This window comes from Simochromis diagramma, unplaced genomic scaffold (genome assembly GCF_900408965.1).
Source record: "Simochromis diagramma unplaced genomic scaffold, fSimDia1.1 OVJJ01000333.1, whole genome shotgun sequence".
NCBI lineage: Eukaryota > Metazoa > Chordata > Actinopteri > Cichliformes > Cichlidae > Simochromis > Simochromis diagramma.
Window position 1 is genome coordinate 2559725 of NW_024386765.1, and position 22691 is coordinate 2582415.

Consider the following 22691-nt stretch of genomic DNA (forward strand, 5'->3'; position numbering starts at 1 on the left):
CCAAAATGTACCAAAAGGTCTTATTCCTGGTAGATTTCACTAGACTTATGACATAATCTGTTCTATGCATAAACACTGAAAAGATTTAGAACAAAATATGAAAACTGTTCTTTTTGTAAACGTTTCCGTCCCCAAACATTTCTCTACTACGAGCGACACCCACACCCGCGCCCACAGTCAATTGCGACAGCTTTCCCTTGAGGAAGTTCGGGAGTCATAAATGAGATGCATCATGCCTCCTCTCACATTAATGCAAATGCAGAAATGCACATAAGACAGAGCCTCACATTTATACACCACTAGATGAAAATGAATGGAGGTGGGATTAGTTGTGCTTTGCCTCTCGAGGATGATAAACACATGTATATTTATAACCCTGGCTGTAGCCAAGCGAGAGGCAGCCGTTCTGTGTGACGGTGATGACAGTGTAAAGGACTGGAAGCGCTGGCATAGTTTGATAATCAGCTTTACCAACCGGCACACACATTCTCAAAGAAGGTAACACTATTCACATTATTCTACCACCTGGGTACGTACATATCTCACTGTCGAACCGATGCAATGTGGGGTGCAATGGATTTCAAACCCAAACAACAACCAAGAATGCATTTATTGTTGTGCTTTGTGGTCTGTGTGCAGGCAGAACCAGGTGCTGTGCTTTATCATAAAGGAAAAGTTTCCGACTTGCATTAGATGAAAAGTTGCACGATTGTCATTTTCAAATGACTTTGCATTGCTAAGCAGTATACATGTTATTGAAATCACTTTGCACTGCGTTCCAGTTTGGGCTTTTTATTTTGTGCGTGCATTTCAAATTCATTGACGCTGCCCTCGGCCCTAACTGGTTGTGGTATCACAAGTGGGTAGATTTGGGTAGATGATGTTGTTCCCACCCATCACAAAACAGCAGATTGACAGATAGACTACCATCTATGGATGCCTATTTTTTTTTAAATAATTAAGAATTTTTGTTAAATACAAAACAGGCCATGTCAGAGGGTTTTTTTTTCTTTTTTTCTTGGCTCTGTATCATGTCTCTGAGAGTAAATAATAGTATTTGTCTTGTATTTGAATTCAACAGTTCCCTTAATATTATTGTTTGCTGTATATTATAGTTATTTGTGCTAATGAGCAGTGGAACAGGTGCCACATGTTTGTGTTTTAAGAATATATATTTTACTCCAGCAGCTTTGTAATATAACCGTTTGTCTTCAACAGTGACTAAATTGCAGTCAGCTTTTTGTGTGTGATTGCGTCATTGTCTTGACACGAGCAGAGTGATGTGATCATTTTCTGCTTCATTTCAAAATGGTTCTTTGTTTAAACCATAAAAAATTGAAACAATGTGAGAAACAACGGCGGTGATTATTTTACCCGCTGAACATGCTCTGGTGTGAGGAAGGAGGAAGACGCAGTCTGCATGCTAACCATGGGGCAACACTGTAGGATGGGTTCACAGGGGCAGCATTTATTCTGCTCACTTCAGCCTCCAGAGAGCTGCAGTTTGTGAGGCACAAAGAGCGGCAGGGAGATGAACGCTAGTCTCCAGTAGTGTGATTATTGATTCAGCTGCTCCTCCCTCTGGCCTTCACAGATTTATGTGGAACACACACTGTATTTCTCCTTCCATCCCAGCGGCTCTTTGCCTGATTCCACATGACTTTTACTTTGACTTGGCCAGTCACCGGACACAGCACTGGCTGCATTGTGTGTGTGTGTGTGTGTGTGTGTGTTCACAGTGTTAGCCTCGCCTGTGGTTCTGTAATGTCGGCTCCGGCTGATTTGTGCATCTCACACCACCTGTAGACCGGCCTGTCACATTGTGTAGCTGCTGTGTCTTACATGCCTCAAGGCTGTGCGCATGTGTGTTTGTGTACCCTGCATGTGTGTGTGCCTATGTGTGTGCTCGGTATATAGATTGAACTGACTAAGTGCTATTTTTGAATTCGTACATGTTTATGCATGAGTTTTTTTTCACACACACACACTGGACATAAAGGACATAAAAGTGTTTAATACACTGACTTGATGTTACCTTTTGGGGACAAAAGCAAGTCGCTATAATGTAGATCACTATTTGGTTTAAGGTTATGATAAAGCCTGGAGGTTGCTGCTATAACAGGAAATAAATGTCATCAATATAATTTCCTCTGAAGTAAAGGGAAATGACTCTTTGAGTGGGAAATATATGCATGCTGGGCTGTTTTCCATCAAGGTCCCTGGCCGGAAGCCAGGCTATCCCAAAAAATCAGCATGCCATTGTTCTGCTTGTCCTTCACATTTGCCCTGCATTTCTTCATTTCACGTTTTTTTTACAAGGTGCATTCAGCACAAGTCTAATCACCATCTCTAAAAGCACAAACACCGTATGACACAGTACAACAGTAAAAGGTGATGTAATTTGTCTAGTTAGCTGCTAACATCACATAGGTCAAGCTACTGTAACTGCTGATTATCAGGTGTGGAAGCTGGCATGAAAATGCCAGGAGTCAGGAGTGTTATTAGTTTAGGTGCACAAGATAAGATAAGAAATAAGTCATTTATCATTTAAAAAAAATGCTATGACATTAATTTGACTCTAAATGATCAGGCTTGTATATCTATAATGTTATCTTATTTGCTGATGTGATGTCATATGCCATCAGTCATCCTTTCACTTAATGGCTTATCCGGGCAGCACAGTGGGTTCGAATCCGCCAGCAGGCCGGAGCCTTTCTGTGTGGAATTCATGTCTTCTCCTGGTGTCACATTCCAAAGACATGCATGTTAGGTTCATTAGTTCTTAGTTATCTGTAGATGTGAATGGTTGTCTGTGACATTCTGGTGTTCTGCCCAGGGAGTATCCTGTAGCTCCAGTCCCCTTTGACCCTGTCAGGAGGGACAATATGAAGCACAAAGAAAAAGTTGGGGACTCAAACTTTTATGACTGACAATTATATAATTTGGTGATGACAAGTGATTAGCTCAAGATGAGACAAAAGTTGAGTCAGTGGTGTTGACAATTGGCAGGTAGCACGATGTGTGACAATGCTAATCTTCACCTTTCAGATCAAGTTGCTGCTACAGATTTTAATGTTTCAGAAATCTCTGTCTTTGTGACTAATGATGTCACTTATAGTTAAACAATGCCACTTGAAAAGTAGCTTAGATTTTACAAAGTTTGTTCACCTTCAGTTCCCGTAGACTATACAGTCCTTACAGCCAAGCTTTTACCTTTTTTCTCTTTTTTTGGCATTTCCAGGACAAATTAAATTGCATATAAACTTCCAAATCTGCTGGTTTACCTACAGGATTGTCATAAAATGCGCACACTCACATACAAACACCACACCACATGTTTTTGGCTTGTAAAGCACTTTTGGGTTTTTTTCTTTTTTGTAATGAGCCATTAACATTTTTTTAAATAGTGTCTTGGCAGTAATAACTGTGAGATGATGCCCTGTTTGTGTACACACTCACAACCCTCTCCGCCCCTCCCTTTTCCTCTCTCCCTTCGCCTCCTTTCTGTTGCCATGGCTACTACAGGAGGTTGCCAAGTGATGAGGATGGCTCGGTGTCGAGTAACGGCTCCGGGAAGCTGAACACCAGCAAGAGCTCCTCGGCCCGGAGGACTGCGACTGGCAGCAGCAGCAAGAACGGCAAAGAGGAGCTACACAAGAGGGGCACCAATGGTGAGGAGGAGGAAGGAAAGAGAGATGAGGAGGGAGGGGGTTAAGAAGGTAGACAAAGAATGAGATGATTCCAGTGAAGGAGGAAGAAGGGAAGGTATTAGGAGAAGGACACATACAAAGACAGATGGATGGATAGATGGAAAAAAATCTGCCTCTCCTTATGTTTGTGCCCATCAGAAAGTCTTTCATTGCTAATAAACAAGTGCAGATCACCAAAAAACTGACCACCCCCCCGCCCCTCCACACACACACTCATGCTATGATGTTTTTACCCAAGGATAATTATTGTGAGCTAATGAAGCGCAAACACACTCATGCTTACAATGAGTCAGCCTGCTACAGCATCATGTAACTATCAGGGACGACACATGTACTCATCAGATATTGTCACACGTCCGCTCATATGCAAACTGGGATATTAGATCAGTTAGAAGACACATGAAGCATTCACGTGTTGCTATTTAGGCTGTTTTCAATCGGCTTACCTCATTCCAAATGCTGCATGGAGATAAAAGCGAGTACATATTCCTTAAGCGTTGCATCAACTTACTTTGGAGCAGAACCACAGAGAAAGACAAGGAAGTGGGAGGAAACAGTTCTGACAGCGTAGTGTCACCTTAGGTGTTATTCAAGTCCGTACAACTCACTGCATATGTTCTATGCTGTAGGAAAGTTACTTGTTAATCCTTGATGCCTGTCCTCTCCATCATTTTAAATGAGCTTTTAGATATTGCACTCACACAGAGTGCAATATTAAAAACACACACACACACACAGAGGGTATGACTACTTAAATGCCAAGTTATAATTGAATTACTATTAAAATGAGAAGGTTACTTGTAACCAAGAGTCACATTTCTTTTTTTTTTTTTTTGTTAAAGAAGGGACCTGATGTAGTCTAAAATCTGCGATGACATGCTGTAGCTTAGTTTATTGATGTTTTATCGACACTTCTTGGTTATAAGGACATCTTTATTTCCATGTTGTGTTCTACCTTTTTATGCCGATTCTGATATTTTTCACACTACTACATCAATTAGACAGACGGTTGATGACTAATTATGAAGAATGCATTATTAATTTAAAAGCATTTGTTAAAAAAGGTCATAAAAAGAGGAGACTGGTCCATGATGATGACAAACACGTACTTCACATTGTTAAGTTCACTTTAAGCAGCTTGAGGCAACTGTTGTTGTGGTTTGGTGCTTCATAAGAAAAATTGAATTGAACTGAATTGAATTCAAGAAAAAAATTAAGCAACTTTAAAGTTGATATAAGAGCAAAACAACACAAAACAAAATTAGCATTGGTGTGCTTGTGTTGGGAGTAAACATGGTATATGTGAGCAAAACTATACACAAAGCCCCTGTTATTCTGTGGGAGCTGTGCTAAATCTGTCATACACACACATTTACATTTGGGTACATCTATGAAAAATGAATCCAGCCACTACGATGTCCTCCAATAGCTATTTCACTTCCCCTTCCCCTTTTCGGACCAGGAAGCTACTAACATTTTTCTTTATAATCACTCTTTGGCTAAATCTATCCAGACTCTTGAGTCAGTGTCAGTTAGGACTCAAGTCAAATCTAGAAATGACAAAAACTGAGGGGTCATAAAAAAATGAGCTTACCATCTTCTGTGGTCTTCTCGTCATTGCCTGAGGCTACAATAGCCGGTTCTAGCATGATGGCGCAACTTCAAGTGAACTCCTGTTATGAGTAATGGTGGTGCCAAGTTTAAACAGAACATGTGAAATGAAAAAAGACAATGTCTGTTTTCTACTGCATCATCTTTGAGCCTTTTGAAATGTTCTCCATCATTAATTCAACAAAGTAGCTGGCAGGTGCTGTGTCATTTTAAAGAAGAAGGTTCTTGTTTTCAGCCATATGACAATCTCCGCTGCTGAAGTAAATGACAGTTCTCCTAATAAAGCTTAAAAAAGCATGTTAGCAGGTTGTGACAATAAAAAATGTTGTAGTTTTCCATAGATAGGCTCACTTCTGGTAATTTGGACCACTCCACTGCAATGGACTTCTCAACTATGTTTGCCCCTTTAGTCCCTTTTTAGCATTTTAATGGAATTATCTATTTTATTAGTCTGTTACTTACTATTAATTAATAAATATATATGTGCTGTAGCATATTGCTAATGGATGCATCTTGATGAAGCTAAATAGCCTTGTATGGTTTAGGACTTCACCCGTCCATCCAACTAGTTTCACTTATGGTCCAAAAACTTCAACATGGGACAAGCAAGGCAAATGTTGAAGTTTCCAAATGCAGTGTAAACATTGCACGGCAGACTCGATGATGTTTCCATGAACATGCTTTTGCGCATCTTTTTACTAAGCTGCTGCAAACACACTCAGTCGGCTGCAACTTTCCAGCTCAAAGCCTGACTGCGTCGACAACAACAACAACAACAACACGACCCTCAGGACCCAGTGCAGATTTTCAAGCCAACGAGGCATGATTGCAGATGCCTTGCAGGTGCGTCCATCGCTCCTGCAGCGGCATTGCAGACCACGCCCCGCCACATGCAGATTTCATAACTAATGGTTGCCATCTTGGTGGTCAGTCCATCTTTTATATACAGTCTGTGGGTTGAACCTGCTAAGCTAACTTAGAGGTCCAAAGATGCAAGCATGAATGCTTTTGTCAGCCCTTGCAATATTTGGCAACCTGTAAACCTAAAACATATTTATAAAATATTATATAAATTACATAGTTTGTAGAATGTGATAACATGATAACATTATTCACTGTCTGCACAGATTCCTCACTAGCGTTAAATTAGCAGACATCACAGGATTAAAAACAAACATTTTGTCAGACATGAGATAATAGACTGTGCCTTTTGATCTACATCACCTGTAATCAGTAGTGGCAGTGAATGCACTGCATCTTTGAACTGTTCAACAGATTATCAGCCCAGTTTTTTTTTCCAGCTCTGCAGTTTCAGAATTGATTGCCTAAACATTGCTCTGATCACTGGTAACCCTGCCACGTTGCTGCTGTTCAGTGGCATTCTGGGACACTGTGATTTTCAGATCTCTTTTGCATCAGCAAACTAATGTTCACAGCAATTTAAGTGATTAATAGTGTTTATGCGAGCGAATGAATGCTTACCCAGAGGAGACAAGAAGAAAATGAGTAATTGTTTCATTTTCTCACTAGAGATTGCAGAGAGCTGGAGATGGACAGGAATAGAGTTTTCAGAAAAAAAGGGAGAGAATAATGCCGGTATGCTACAGAAATGATAAAAACACCTGCTTGCTGCAGTGGGTCACACATCTTCAGGAAGTTTTACAGGTGTCAAAGCATTGGCTAAAGCGAATTTTGTACTACATCCGTAATTTTACTTGCGAGAGTCAGCGAAAGTGAAATGAAAATGCAAACACTCAAGAACTACATCTCAGACTCCACAGACCTCAGTTAACATGTTAAAAGTTAAAGTTCCTTGCAAAAAACTAGAAAAAGACTGAACAAGTGTGGCTCGTTTCGAAGCATTATCAGGAAAAGCATCTTCTTTCTCAACAGAACAACACAGCTTAGAATTGCAAAGTTGATTTTGAACAAACCACAAGACTTCTGGAGCAATGTCCTTTGTACAGATGGGATACAAAGTGGAGATGTTTGGCCATAATGCACAGTGCCACAGTTTGAGAAACATAACAGCATTCCAGCACAAATGCCTCATAGCTACTGTTGAGCACAGTGGTGGAGGGGTGATGATTTGGGCCTGTTGAGCTGTAGTTGAGTCGACTGTGAACTCCTCTGTATATTCAAGATAAAGCTTAGTCCAGATTGTGTCGCGTAACAAAACAATGACCCCAAGTGCAGCAGCAAATCTGCAACAGAATGGCCAAAAAAACAAACAAACAATTGAGGTGTTCCAGTGTTTCAGTCAAGAGAGCTGTGATGAACAAATACATGCAAACTTCAATAAACTGAAGCTATGTTGTAAAGAAGTGTGAGCCAAAATGAACCTGTCAGATGTGAGACATGTAGAAGATTAGTTTCTTATATATGAAGATACAGCTTTCCATATAAGTACGGCCTGGTTCCATTGTTCAGGTGAATCCTTCAGGGCAGTGCCATCAGTGCCTTGTGCTGACTGAATTCCTTCTTACAAGAGTAAACCACTCAAAAGACAGTGGGACTTCTTTTATTTCGCACGCTAAACTTCCACAACAAGAGACTAAAAACAGTGTTTTAGTTTTTTACATTTTAGAATGATTTTAGAGCAACTGTTCAAGAGAAACAGACTACATCTAACACTGACCTTAGTATAGCTAAATGAACGTTTTAATGTTCCTCAGATGTTCAGGGTTCAAATCCCAAAACTAATGGATAACATGATGGTGGTTTTATATGTAGTCTATGGATATACTAACTTTATTGTTCATCTGTTAAATCATCTCCATAATAGTAACCAATATTGCTGCAAACATAAAGGAGTAAACAGCAAAAGTACCAGCAGATTGTTGACTGACTCATACTGTTTACCAGAAGACACACTGAGTAATGGGGGCTCTAAAATGTAGTTTATTCAAATTATGCAACATGTAGTTTCTACATTCAGTCAATGAAGCCACATGTTTTAAAATGTATTTAACCACAAAAGAAGAAGAGAAGAAGGACCCTTCTTTGTTGATCTGAAATGTGTAGCTGTGAGGAAGCAAAACAACAACACAGCCATCATGCTGCCGCTAAATTAAATGAAGGAACAGACACAACAGGAAAGTAGAAATTTTTCCTAATAAGGAAAAAATTAAAAAGCAAAGCCTACAAACGTTATATTTGTAATGTTTGTAATGTTCCCATTTACGTAGACCAAACCAGTCAGTGCTGTATGAAAATAAATATGATTCAGTTGCTACTTTTTCTTCATAGTGAAACTTAGGCAAGATAAGTTATTGTAAAATAAAATAATATAATATAAAATAGCCTTTGTTGAATTTCACCCTCGTTTTGGCCTCTGTCTTCCCTGAGTGCAGGAGTGCACATATGCAGCCAACCAGCCACCCACCCACAGCCACACATACACACACACACACACTCGTTTTCATGTCTTAGTGAGGATATCTCATTGATATAATGCTTTCCCTAGCCACTTACCTTAACCCTAACCATCAAATATGAATGCCTAATCCTAACCCTCAGCCTAACCATAACCTAATTGTAACCCTGACACTAAAACCACATTTTGAGCCTCAAAAATGCCTTCAAACTTGGGGACGGGCATTTTGTCCTCATAAGTGACTGTTGGTTCCCAAAACTATAGCATGCCAATTTTTGGTCCTCACAAAGATGTCTAAACATGCACACACACACACTCTCCATGGCACTCACCAGATGTAACAACCTTTGTGGCAGAAAGTACATGTTCAATTCAAACACCAGTACAGTGTTTGCCATTTGCTGTGAAATGGTTCAGGGTTCACGTTAGCTACAACACATTGTTACCTGTGTCCATTCAGGTTCACAGCCCTCTGCTGCTTGTGATGCCACCTGTCCTGACCTGAGCTGTCACACTCTGATAGGCTGAACAGTTTCACCAGCAAATGAGAGCAGACCAAGCTGGTGCCGGGACGAATGTAACATTGTGGGTTTGGAGCAGAGTTAATGGCATACTGTCGTAGCCCTACAAAGAAGCAGTCTGCCATATGATGTCAGTCAGTCAGTGAGTCACTGTGAAGCAACATAGCACTATCCATCTGCTGCTCGCTGCTGTAACATACAGTCACATAAATACTGAGATTGTGTTACTGTGCGAAGCAGAGGACCAGTCACATACAGCGGATGTTTTTCATGAGACAAAACTCAATTTTTATTGGATTTAGTGTTTATTAAAGTTGTAGTTTCCATGACAACAAGTAAATCTCACATTAGAGGATAAAAGCAATTATTTTGGAGTGGAAAACAGTGGAGGAAAGTACATGTGAGCAATGAGACAACGGAAGGTAGGAAATTGAAAAGCTGATAACCCATTACTGATCAAATTCATCTTATGGCTCCAAAAAAACCCAACATAGCACAAGCAAAATCATACAAATTAAATCCTAGAGTGCTAATGTGTTAGCTAACAATAGCTTGCTTCATTAGTAAGTTCAAAAACTCTGTGGGTGCAATGTAGACACACACACCAGCTTATTAGTGCTACATGACAGAGTAATAAATACAGAAATTTCCCTCACCAAACCTGAAACACAAACTTCTTCCTTGGTCTGTACGTCACAGTAAACTATAAGATTGCAAGTGGATGTAAGGCAAAAAACAGGCATATCATTCATTGGTTCAAAAATAGTCCACCCAAGCTTAATATAAAGCTTACAGTATGCGAGAAATGAAAAGTGGCTCCATTAGTAAACCTCTGTATCCATCTGTTAATACTGATTTTTGATTTATTCTACCTTGAGAACTGAGCTGATCTACTCTTGCTTATTAGCAAGTTGTGTGCTTTCTTGTCTTTCCAGATCCCTATGAAGACCATACAGGCTCTCTGCGTCTCATCACTATCAAGCCCATGACAGCCCAGCCAACCTACTCGTATCCCTCTTCCTCTTCTCACAGCCAAGATTCTGTGGTTGTCAATGGGGACGTGAGTTGGAAAACAAACATTTACACGCATGTCTGCAAAGCTTTCCCGGACTCGGAAGTGGTGACAGAATAGGGCAGAGTAAAAAGTAGGACACCATGAGTCACACAGACAAGTGCAGCATTTGGTAACCACGTTTCGTCTACCATTGTTTAAACGATTGATGATGTTGGACTGCATCCAAATTGAAATCAATCAACTCAATTGATTGAACAAATATTAATGGATGGTATTGAAGAAGTAGTTCATCAAGCTCTTTAAGTGCATCAACTCAGAAAGGTGCTTTTCCATTCTGTTACACTACCCCTCCTCCACCATAGTAGTAGTAACATAACATCTCCTCTGGGACAAATTGTACTGTTACTGAATATAGCTGTTGTTGCTACAAACACTATTCCTCTGTGTCTCTCTAATCTCTCAGTCAGCCCATCACATCTCATTCTTATTCTGCCTCAACCTGTCTGCACCTTGCTGCAGCTCAAACAGCAACACACAGGCTCATGATAAATCCACCCTCAGTCTATTAACATAAGACTAGAAAACCCCATGATTAGAGTGTGTTTCATAGTCTGAATATCTGGATGTGAGTACTAAAAAGAAAGGCCAAAAAAGTAAAAATAACAATTGTGTGTATATATACATTTTTATATATATATATAAAATAATAATAATTTGATTACTTGAATTTGCAGGCTAACCATAGTGGGCTTAAACAGAAGTCCGACATTGAGCACTACAGGAACAAACTGCGTCAGAAGGCCCGGAGGAAAGGCTACGGAGAATTCTCGCTCTCCGAGACTGGAAGCCACGGTTATAGCCACCGTGACACGAGGCACAGCCGGCACGACAGCGCGGTGAAAGAGCCAATGACTGCCGAGGAAAAGAGGGCGTCCTTTGCAGGGTGTCACAAGAGGTATTGTAATATAAATATAATTAAATATGGATATTTTGGAATATAATTAAATGTTTGTCTTATCACTGACTTGATTTGCTGCAGAAAGTGAAATAAATCTCAATGACCAATCACAAAATATGTATTACGAGGATTAGACCTTATTATGAAATTACAGTTCTTACACATGAAATTTTTGTTTCATGCCATTTAAATAATGAATGTTCAAGTGTTAAACTACTACAATGATGAACAATAAAGGCTAAATCCATTTTTTTCCATCTGGAAATATAAACTTAATGTGATGCTGTGGCTGTAAAGCATAGTTGCTAAGCAACACGTAACAAGTGAGTGAATAGAGAGGGGTGAGATTAGGTCAGCATATTAATATTTCACAGGTCACACTGTGACAGAGTGTCGGTTTTGCTTGTTTTTGTCACTAAGTTTAATACATTCAGCCTGAGGACACTTCACAAATCCTTTGACATCAGACAAAGAAAAGCTTTTATTGCCTTCTGAAACTTAAACTTCAGCAACGCAGAATCCAAACTGTGACAGTTTTCAAGAGATTCACTCAAAATACTAAAAAATTACAGCATCAAGAAGCACCTGAGTGCTGATAGAAGGTAATTCCTACATCAAATTTGTTTTTGGTCAAAGTGATGAAATAAAATAAACAAACATTATACATTAAACACTGAAACTATTACTATAACTCATTTAAGCAATAAACAGATGTGGATTTGTAAATTTGGGTAATTTGCATGACTCTACCAAAAAACATTCAGATTTAGAAGAATTTAGGTCATTTTAAGCAAATCAAAAGAATACAAAAGAATTGTTTTGAATATGACAAAAACACTTCTATAATATTTTTCGTTAACTCCTTTCAGTGAATCTTACCAGAAAAACAAATGACACTCAAATAGTTTAATTAAAATATATGGGTGAATTCCATAACTGCAAACATGCTGGAAACAGTATAACTTATTGACTTATGGAGGAGGGGGAAAAAAAGCTTTTAAAACTTTTAAAATTTTAACTTTTTTTTTCAATGCCAACATACCTGTACAGCAGTTTTTATTAGATTTAACTGGTGACTCTGTACATGCAGCTATTAATCTTATGTTGACCATCATGTCACAAAAGGGTTACCAAGACTGAAAAGAGTTGATCTTATTTACTTTTGTGAATTTATTTATCTTCATTTTAGGCCTTTTCCTTTTTCAGAGTATGTGTATCAGGTAAAAAACGTCCATACTGGCAAGCTAACATTTTTAGCTTAATCGCTATAACCACTAGCTTCTAGTAACTAACTAGCTCTTTACTAATAGTACGGTAAGTACTGGTATTTGAATACTGTTAGTAGAAGTTGACGACCTTATTGGGAGAGGGAGGCAGTTCCAGAGTTTAGGATTTGCAACTAACTGTGTACAAAGAATAAAAAATAACACAGAAGTTGTTTAGCTGAGTTTTAAACATGATGCCAAGGTGCAAAAACGTGGTCCCAAGTATTGAGAAGCTTCATGTCCTAGTGATAGCAAATACAATAAAAAAAACAATTGGAACCAGAACGGAACCTTGAGGTACACCAGGCCATTTTAAGAGTATTTACCAATGCTGATTATCAAGGACCTCTTACTCAGATAAGAGTAGAGCAATACAGGGCAGTGTGACAAAGTCCTCATGATGGAAGATCAAGCTCTCATTTCACACTGCATCAAACTACTGTTATAGCCCATCTAGGCGCGGCTAGACCACAACATAAAGGGTGATCCATCCCCGTCCAACCCCAAGCAGCACGTCACACAATTAACACTTTGTGACAGTGATTTATTTACAATGAGTGAATTTAAAAACAGAGGAAGGGAGCGAATTATAACTTCGGGGTGAACCCAAGGCCAAAACAACAAACAAAAGGTAGCCTATCTCAGGAGTAAATAAAACTTACCTAGTCAAAAGAACTAAACCAAACGACAATTACTTTCCTCCCTACCTAACAAAAACAGGAGAAAACGAATCAAACAAAAAGGCGGTCCACCCCTACATGCTCCTATATTAAACCAACATAGTTAAACAGTGAACACACGGTCTGCTGGTTGGGTTGGGCCGAGGATGAATGACCTGGCAGTCCCTGGCGGTGTCTTCTTATGCGCTTCCTCACGGTCATTGGCCAATCGGTACGATCCGTCCACCCTGGATGCACCAATCATGGAGGAGCACCTGCACACTCAAATTTACATATTAAAATTACGACAACAGTCGTAACAACCCCTTTCCCAAGAATTAACATTACCCCCAAAATGTTTAATTCAAGGAGAAAGTTCTCTAGACAAAGTATCAGCCAACACATTCTCTTTCCCTTTCCTGTAACTGATCTCCAAGTTAAAATCTTGCAGCAACAAGGACCAGCGCATAAGTCTTTGGTTGGAGTTGCGCATTTGGGAAAGAAACACTAGTGGGTTGTGATCGGTAAACACCTGCACAGGCAGCACACTTGACCCGACATAGACCTCAAAGTGCTGTAAAGCAAAGAGTAAGGCAAGAGCCTCTTTTTCAATGGTAGTATAATGGGTCTGGTGTCTGTTAAACTTTGAACAGACGGGATGATCTACGCCGTGACCATCTTCCTGTTAAAGAACAGCGCCTGCGCCACACGAGCTGGCATCAACTTCTAGTTAAAAAGGGCGCTCAAAATTCGGCACAGCTAGCACTGGTGCACTGCACAACAATGCTTTGGCAGACTCGAATGCCACCTGACACGCTGGAGACCAAATAAAAGATCAGTTAGGGGACTAACCACATCAGAAAATTTTTTGCAAAACCCTCGATTAAAAACCGGCGATTCCTAAGAAACGACGCAGAGCTCATTTTGTCTGCGTGACAGGAACAATCAACAATGGCCTGTACTTTCGCAGCAACAGGGCGCACTTGCCCCTGTCCGACCTGTTTCCCTAAATAAGTAATGGTGGCTTTACCAAACTCACACTTAGAGGGGTTTAATGTGAGAGAAGATTCACGAAAACGTCTGAACACCTCAGAGAGCGTTTCCAGATGTTCTGACCACGTCGGAGAATAAATGACAATGTCATCCAAGCATGCCTCACAGTTTTTCACTCCAAACAATACCTTCTGCATCAGACGTTGAAACGTTGCAGGTGCGTTTTTCAACCCGAAGGGCATTACAGTGTATTGGAGGAAATGATCTGGTGTTACAAAAGCAGAGACCTCAGAAGCTCTGGGGGTTTAACGGGACTTGCCAATACCTTTTTAACAGGTCTAATTTAGTGACGAATGTAGCTGAACCGACACGATCAATGCAGTCCTCCATTCTGGGGAGAGGAGAAGAATCAGGTTTTGTGACTGCATTAACCTTTCTGAAATCAGTACAGAAACATGGGGTGTTATCTGGTTTAGACACCAAAATACAGGGCGAACTCCACGCACTGTTACTGGGCTCAGCTAACCCATGTTTAACCAGGTATTCAACTTCCTGTTGCATTAAAATCCGCTTGGTTGGATTTACTCTATAAGCATGTTGTTTTATTGGCTTATCAACTTCCACAACGATATCATGAAACAGCACAGACGTCTGCCGAGGATGCTCAGAGAAAAGCAGCAAATTAGCTTCAATCAGATCAATGATATCTTTGCGGGTGGAATCTAACAGATGTGACAGAAAAGATTTTCTAACACTTCTGAGTTTCGCAAACGGGCCACAGGCATACAACCGCTCTTCTCAATCAAGTCATCATCTTGCAGATCATACAGCGGTGGTGCCGAACACACAGAGACAGGCGCAATGGAAGAGGTTTTTTCAGCTACTGCATCCTCTCTGGAAACATGGCGTTTAAGCGTGTTAACGTGGCTCAGTTTTCTCTTTCGATCAGGAGTTTTTATTGCATAGCTAGTGTCACTTATCTTTTTGTCCACCTCGTAGGGACCGGAAAACTGAGCATGGAGGCTAGACCCAACTAAAGGAAGCAACACCAGAACTTTTTCACCAGGAGCAAAATGTCGGACCACCGTCTTTTTGTCATACCGGGCTTTCATGTTGCCTTGAGTTTGTTCCAAATTTTCACGGGCCAGCTGACATGCACGGAAAAGACGCTCTCTAAAACTGCAAACATAATCTAACACATTATGTTCGGCTTGATGCGACTTTGATAACCACTTTTCTTTAAACAGTTGCAAGGGACCCCGCACAGTGTGTCCAAAAACTAAGTCAGCCGGACTAAATCCAAGCGATTCCTGAGTGGTTTCTCTAACAGCAAAAAGCAAAAGTGGAAGTCCCTTGTCCCAGTCTTTACCTAATTTGAGGCAGTATTTGCGCAACATAGTTTTTAGGGTTTGATGAAATCGTTCCAGTGCACCTTGACTCTCTGGATGATAAAGCTGGCATCATGCGCGAGACTGAGAATCTGGAGTCTACATTCCTTTGGCACCAGAACCTGATTTACCCTATGTAAATCAGTTGAGTCAGGAGGCCAAGACCGCAACAGCACACCGTTCTCAAGGAAATATTTTACTGGAGCTTTAGATCCCTCTCTGTCCACAACAGAGGAAAAACAAGGCACCAGTGAAGGATCACCCTGCTGTGCTTTGATCAGCATTACTCTGGTCATGTTCAAGCTCTGATTAATGTCTTCAGGAATCATTTCAGGAACGTCACATGTTGAGATTTTTACAGAATCAATGGGTGACACGAAAGAGTCGTCTTCATCAAGCGTAGCCATAAATGACCCCGACAAATCCACAATCTCACCCATTTTATGAGCCTGCGCACGATTAATTAGACCCAGTGGTAGCCCACTGTATCTTGAATGCTGAGCCCAACACTTCTCTGTAATTGACAAGTTACCCTCCTTTTCCCACTTCGCTTTAATATACACAGTGCTGTCGTTTTTACACCGCAGGATGCTGTTATATAATTTGGAAATAATTTTACTTTGCGCTCCAGATTTGGTTGATAATAAGAAAGTTTTTACAAATTGTAATTCGTTTAGGTTCACTTTTAAGTTTTGATTAAAATAATTTCTGACCTGTAGATATCTAAAAAAGTCATCTGACCCTAAGTCGTGTTTACTCCTTAAAGATTCAAAGCTTTGAAATGCTCCCTTATGGACAAATGAATAATAATTAGTTATACCTTTTGAAATCCAGTTTTTGAATCTATTATCATATTGATTTGGAGTAAAATCTGAATCATATGCACGCCATCTTAAAACCTTAGAGGCATTTTCCAAGCCGCCAATTTTTATTACTTCTTTCCAAGCAGATATCATTATTTGTAGCATAGGTTTATCTGTCATATGTATTTTATTCTGCAATTTTATGTCCGATATTAAAGCTGAAACTGGTAGTCCATTTGATCAACCTTTGTTGTTATTATTTATTTTATTTTATTTTCAGGGACAGACATGACTGGGGGATAGGAAAGGGAGAAAGAAAGATGAAGGAAAAGAAAAGCAGAAGGGAAGAGGGACAGTGAGAAAGGGCACTTAAAAAGAGAAAGAAGAGAAAAAAAAATCTCCTGGATCACCTGTTGAGAGAGAAAAAGAAGAGAAAACAAGCAAAAAAAAACAGAGCAACATACTAAACACCACACCATCACGTTAATCTAGCTAAGTGTAAACAGCAGTAAATACTAAATATTGAATGTTGTTGTGCAGCACGTAGGACCGACAGCGCACAATGTGCTTGGAAATAGCAGCCAATAAAGGTGTAGTTTATGTCTATGAACAGTGAACACCCGTGTGCACCTGTGTGGATCAGCGAGCTTGTATTCAAAAGGTTTCCCCGTGTAACGGTCTGCTAGAGGATGTAGAGAGCCATAGCCCCGTCACCCAGGGCATGAAGCAGGCATGGAGGAGATCCAGGCTCCAGACATCCAGAGGCCCCAGAGTGCGAGAGCCCAAGGAGGACCACCGGAGGGGCATCTGTGCCACCCTCCTGGGAAGAGCTGAGGAGAGCCCCAGATGAGGGGTCACCCAGTAGCCACGGAGCAGAAGCCAGAGGGGGCGGAGCGTTTTATATTTAACTCTAGCTTTTTTCCCGTTCCAGATATATTTTGACAATGTTCTATCCCATGCTGCAAACTGTTTTTGTGGTATGGCAATCGGTAAAGACTGAAACAAATACAGCAGTCGGGGAAGAATATTTAATAATAATAATAATGGATTGGATTTATATAGCGCTTTTCAAGGCACCCAAAGCGCTTTACAACGCCACTATTCATTCACTCTGACATTCACACACTGGTGGAGGCAGCTACAGTTGTAGCCACAGCTGCCCTGGGGCAGACTGACAGAAGCGAGGCTGCCATATCGCGCCATCGGCCCCTCTGGCCAACACCAGTAGGCAAGTAGGGTAAAGTGTCTTGCCCAGGGACACAACGACCAGGACAGAGAGCCCAGGGATCGAACCGGCGACCTTCCGGTTACAGATGCGATTCCCAACCCCCTGAGCCACAGTCGCGATGTATTACCACCCCTAGATACCTAATGCTGTCTTGATTGATTCAATCCTGGAGTGTAGGTCCAGAAACGGAATAGTTTCTTTGTGACTTTGGTGAAGTCACGATGTATTACCACCCCTAGATACCTAATGCTGTCTGCATCCCATTTCCATTTGTAACGATTCTTAATTTCGACTGGTGGTTCATAGTTTAAAGTTAATACCTGCGTTTTATTTACATTGACCTTATATCCCGATAAAGAACCATACTCTGATAGCGCTTCCATGATTTGGGGGAGTGCCTGTGAGGGATAGGATAATGTTAAAAGTAAGTCGTCAGCAAATAATGCTAGTTTCTGTTGCCCTCCTGGCGTTCTTACTCCTGTTATATCCTGTCTCTGCCTGATCCACTGACCTGTTCTATAAAAAAAGCAAAAAGCAGCAGTGAAATGCAGCAACCCTGCCGTGTCCCTCGTTCCAATATAAATGGTTCGCTGAGGTCTCCATTGATTTTGATTTTAGCTGTTGGTTTGTTGTATAGCCCTGAAATAATATCAATTATAGATTTATCAAAATTAAACTTCTTAAGCACTTTGTATAAAACGGACCATCTCACTGAATCGAATGCCTTCTCGGCGTCTAAACTTAACACTAAGGTCTTTAATTTTTGTTTGTCAGCTTGCCTCAATATGTGCAAAACCTTTCTGATGTCGTCCTGGGCCTGTCTCCGTTTAATGAAACCCGTTTGGTCATTATGTATTAACTTAGGTAATATCATTTCTAGTCTCTTAGAGATAATAGATGTAAACAACTTATGGTCAATATTCAATACACTGATTGGGCGATAGTTACTACATTCTAATTTATCTTTTCCTTCTTTTGGTATAATGGAAATTATTGCTTCCCTCCATGAAGAAGGGATAGTTTTCTTTTCCATTACCCAATTAAATGTCTTTATCATGGTGGGAGTCAAATAATCCTGCATTATTTTATACCATTCTGGGTCGAACCCATCTGGCCCTGCCATTTTCCCTCCCTTTAGTCTTTTAATTGCCAAGTAAATTTCTTCTTTAGTTATTGTGGACAACAGCATTTTATTTTGTTCCTCTGTCACACCTTGCAACTTTAGACCTGACAGGAAGGTATTGACAATAGAGTTGTTATCTACAAAGGGTTGGGAGTAAAGTTTTCTGTAGTAATTCTGGAAGCATAGTTTAATTTTCCCCAGTTCAGTTTCTATTTGTCCATTAAGAGGATTCTTTATTCTATGTATAGTCCTCTCTGCTGGTTGCTTCCTAAGTTTAAGAGACAGAAGTCTTAGTGGTTTCCTCCCTACCTCGCATTGCTGTTGTTTAATAAAAATGAGTTTCTTCTGTATATCCATCGTATTTAGATCATCTATTTCTTTCTTAAGTTTTATTATGTCAGATTTGATATCATCATCCAGCGTCACAGAATGTAGATGTTGTAGCTCTAACAATTTCTCTTCTAATTGACAACGGTTTTCCCACCTTGATTTTTTCAGATAAGAGGATATACTAATTATTTTTCCTCTAATCACTGCCTTCAATGCATCCCATAATATTCCTGGAGATACCTCCTCATTTTCATTATACTCTAAATAAGTTTCTATTTCCTCTTTCAAACTCTCTTTAATATTTGGATAATTTAAAATGTTTGTATTCAGCCTCCATAAGGTTGATCTATTTTTGCTATTGAGGCAGATCTGAGATAAACCGCGTTATGATCTGAGATGGTACAAGCGCCTATTTCACAGCTTTTAATTCTAAATAGATCATTCTTAAACATGACAATATAATCTAGCCTAGAATATACATTGTGTGGAATTGAGAAGTGGGTATACTTTCTATCATTTGGGTGAAAATCTCTCCACACATCTAGTAGTCCAAAATCGTCCATAAAGTGCACCATTCTTCTTCCAATACTCCTCTGATCGCCTTTTCCATTTGAAGAGTCTAGTTTGGCATTTAATGTGACGTTAAAGTCACCCCCGCAAATGAAAATTCCCTGACTCCTTGTTGTTGCCAAATTCAAAATCTGCCCATATAAGGACCAATCACTGCCTGGGGGAATATACACATTTAAGAGAGTAATCATAATACCCTGAATTTTACCCGTTACCAATATATATCTGCCTTCCTTATCTTTATATTCCGAAATATGTTCATAGTTCAAAGCTGAGGATATCAAAATCGCCACCCTCTTTTGCCTCCCAGAACTATGGGAGGAATAGAAGACATGTTTGAAACCTAGTTTAAGTTTTGCATGATCTTTGTCAGCTAGATGTGTTTCCTGCATCAGAACAATTTGGGCTTTGTCCCTTTTAAACTTAGATAAGGCTTTCCACCTTTTCACAGGACTATGTAAGCCATTGATATTAACTGACAAAATTTTTATTACCTGCCACTCATCTAGATTGTATTTTCTATGACTATTATACAGTTTGGTTTGCTGCCTGTACACCCTTATAATAACTAAACATACAACTTATAAAAAAAGGTTTCATCAGAAAAAAGCAAAAATCAAAATAAAATCTTAACTTCCAAGGTAGAGGTCCCTGAACTGGACCCTGCTTCACCTCGAGAGGCAGCTTCCTCATCGGTCTCTCAAGGGAGGCTCTCGATGGTTTAGGCCTCGCTATAAAGAGCATTCATGAGAGAACCTATTTATCTATGTATTGTATAGCGTATAGTAAACTAGCACAGTTTTCTCAAGAGTTTCATAATTTAAACTCTGCTCAATAGACAGGCTTGAACACACTTCTTGGGCTTTTCCCACAAGCTTACATTGGAGTAAGACGGACCAAAACTCTTTCGGCCACTTCAAAGCAGCGGCTATGCGCTCCAATGCACTGAAATAGGAGTCTACCTCAGACTCGCGAAACGGGGGAACCAATGTGATGTGCTCACTTATATCAAAACTAGCAGAAGAAGAAGCACTTGTGCTTGATGACGTTGGGGAACCTTTAGCTGAGCCTTTTTTAAGCTCAAGAGCTCTGATACGGAGTTGCATAGCTTGCACCTCCAGCTCCTTGTTGCGGGTCTCCACCTCTCTTATGCGGAGCGTGAGGCGCAGATCCTCAGTTGACGTACCTTCACTGGATTCAGAAATCCGATCAGCCTCCGTGCCAGCAGCAGACGCATCAGCTGCATTAGCATCCGCTTCAGATGCAGTGCCATCTGCCTCTTTCGCTGGCTTGTTTTCAACATCCCCCCGTGGTAGAAGCACACCTTTCTCCACTAGCTTTTCAGCCAGGGTTTCCTTCAACTCTGCCTTGTGAGCACTGTAAGACAATTACTTTCCTCCCTACCTAACAAAAACAGGAGAAAACCAATCAAACAAAAAGGCGGTCCACCCCTACATGCTCCTACATTAAACCAACATAGTTAAACCGTGAACACACGGTCTGCTGGTTGGGTTGGGCTGAGGATGAATGACCTGGCAGTCCCTGGCGGTGTCTTCTTATGCGCTGCCTCCCGATCATTAGCCAATCGGTACGATCCGTCCACCCTGGATGCACCAATATTAAAATTACGACAACAGTCGTAACACTACCCTAAACATAGATGTCAAAGGACTGGAAAAGGACCTCAGTGCCATCAGGAGTAATTGTAGTAATGACACTAAGCTGGTGTTGTATTTCTTTCCACCAGGTACTCTCACCCACGAGAGCCTACATATTGGAGCCGGCAGTCTCTGAGCAGCCCCAGTCCAGTAGAGACGGAGATGGACCTGCTGGTGCTCAGGGAGAGATCCAGGAGGGGCATCCGCAACAATGGCTATGATGTAAGTGACTGGACAACAACCTTCTGAAACAGTAAACCAGGAATGGGGTCAGTAGAGCAGATCCAGAATAAAGCCAGAAACTATAGCTTGACCCAAATTGTAATATGTGAGTATAGGTCTATATAACCTGTGTATTATAACCAAGAGTTCAGACTTAACCAAGGTCTGTGACTTGAGGATGGAGGATTTCCGATAGATCTTTTTGAATCTCTGGACTCAGATAAACTTACTGAGTAGTAAGAAAAAGCAAAGCTTTTAAGTCTGATTCTGTAACGAGCTGTAATATAGCAGCTCAGGTCCAATCTCAGAACAACTGAGTGCCATAGAGCGATGACGAAATGGGTCACTTGATAGTTGTAGGAAAGTAAAGCGCTGCCACTTCGTCACACTAATAAAATAATCTCTTGAGAGCGTTCTAACTTTAATCCTTCCCTTCCTTTCCTCTCCGATGCTTTTAGCTCTGACCCAGTGGATTAACAAATTACCTTTTGATGAACCTTATAAACCTACACAGACACAGAGATGAAGAAAAATAAATTAGATAGAAAAGAAGAAAATGACAAAAAGATTAGAGCACAATTCCTTCATTTTTACAGTAGCCAACAGGGGTGAAAAGGCAGAGAGGAGGAGATAAAACGGGGACAGGTAGAGCATCGTGAGTGAAGTCTCTTTATGCCGCTCCTCTGACGCACCATAGTAACAGCAGCGACCGTGCTACCTACCTGAATGTCAATGACTCTGAATATGATTATAGCCTATTCATGGATTCAGATGGGAGACTTGATAGCAGTTAATAGCCTCGGATGCACCAAACGGTTTGGAAGGAGAACATGGTGTGTTTGTGCACGAGCGTGTGTGTGTGCAGATAGGACAGAAAAGCAATGTGATCAGAATCCCTTATCACTTTTGTTTTCATGCTTTAGAACGGTTGAGACATATTAAAGCTGTATTAGCAATGTTTGGATTTATGAGTGGCTTTTATGTGGTTTGTGGAATTTATTCCTGTGGTTTTGTACAATGGTTAGGTCATAATTTAATAATATTCTTTATCCAACTTTTAATGGAATCCTGATGTGGTGATGTGATTATGTTTTAATGTCTTGTTATTCATTCATTCATCTGTTAGTCTAATTAATTAATGCAAAATTTAATCAAAAACTGATACAGTGGGTTATTTTAGTTTTTGTTACACACGTCTTACATTAATCTGATGAAAGTCTTTTTTCCTATGTGACGTTTTAACACAGCATAGTCATAAATA

At 40.3% G+C, this 22691-nt stretch overlaps 1 protein-coding gene across 6 annotated transcripts in view; it reads left to right on the forward strand.

The window, feature by feature from the left end:
• kiaa1549la (KIAA1549-like a) overlaps positions 1 to 22691 on the forward strand; it is a 120718-nt gene that overhangs the window by 84228 nt on the left and 13799 nt on the right. For all 6 annotated transcript variants that reach the window (XM_040035869.1, XM_040035887.1, XM_040035897.1 and 3 more), the window contains 4 exons: positions 3526 to 3671; positions 10154 to 10278; positions 10968 to 11188; positions 21298 to 21430. In XM_040035869.1, coding sequence (XP_039891803.1) covers positions 3526 to 3671; positions 10154 to 10278; positions 10968 to 11188; positions 21298 to 21430 — 625 coding nt within the window. The remainder of the gene's footprint in view (positions 1 to 3525; positions 3672 to 10153; positions 10279 to 10967; positions 11189 to 21297; positions 21431 to 22691) is intronic.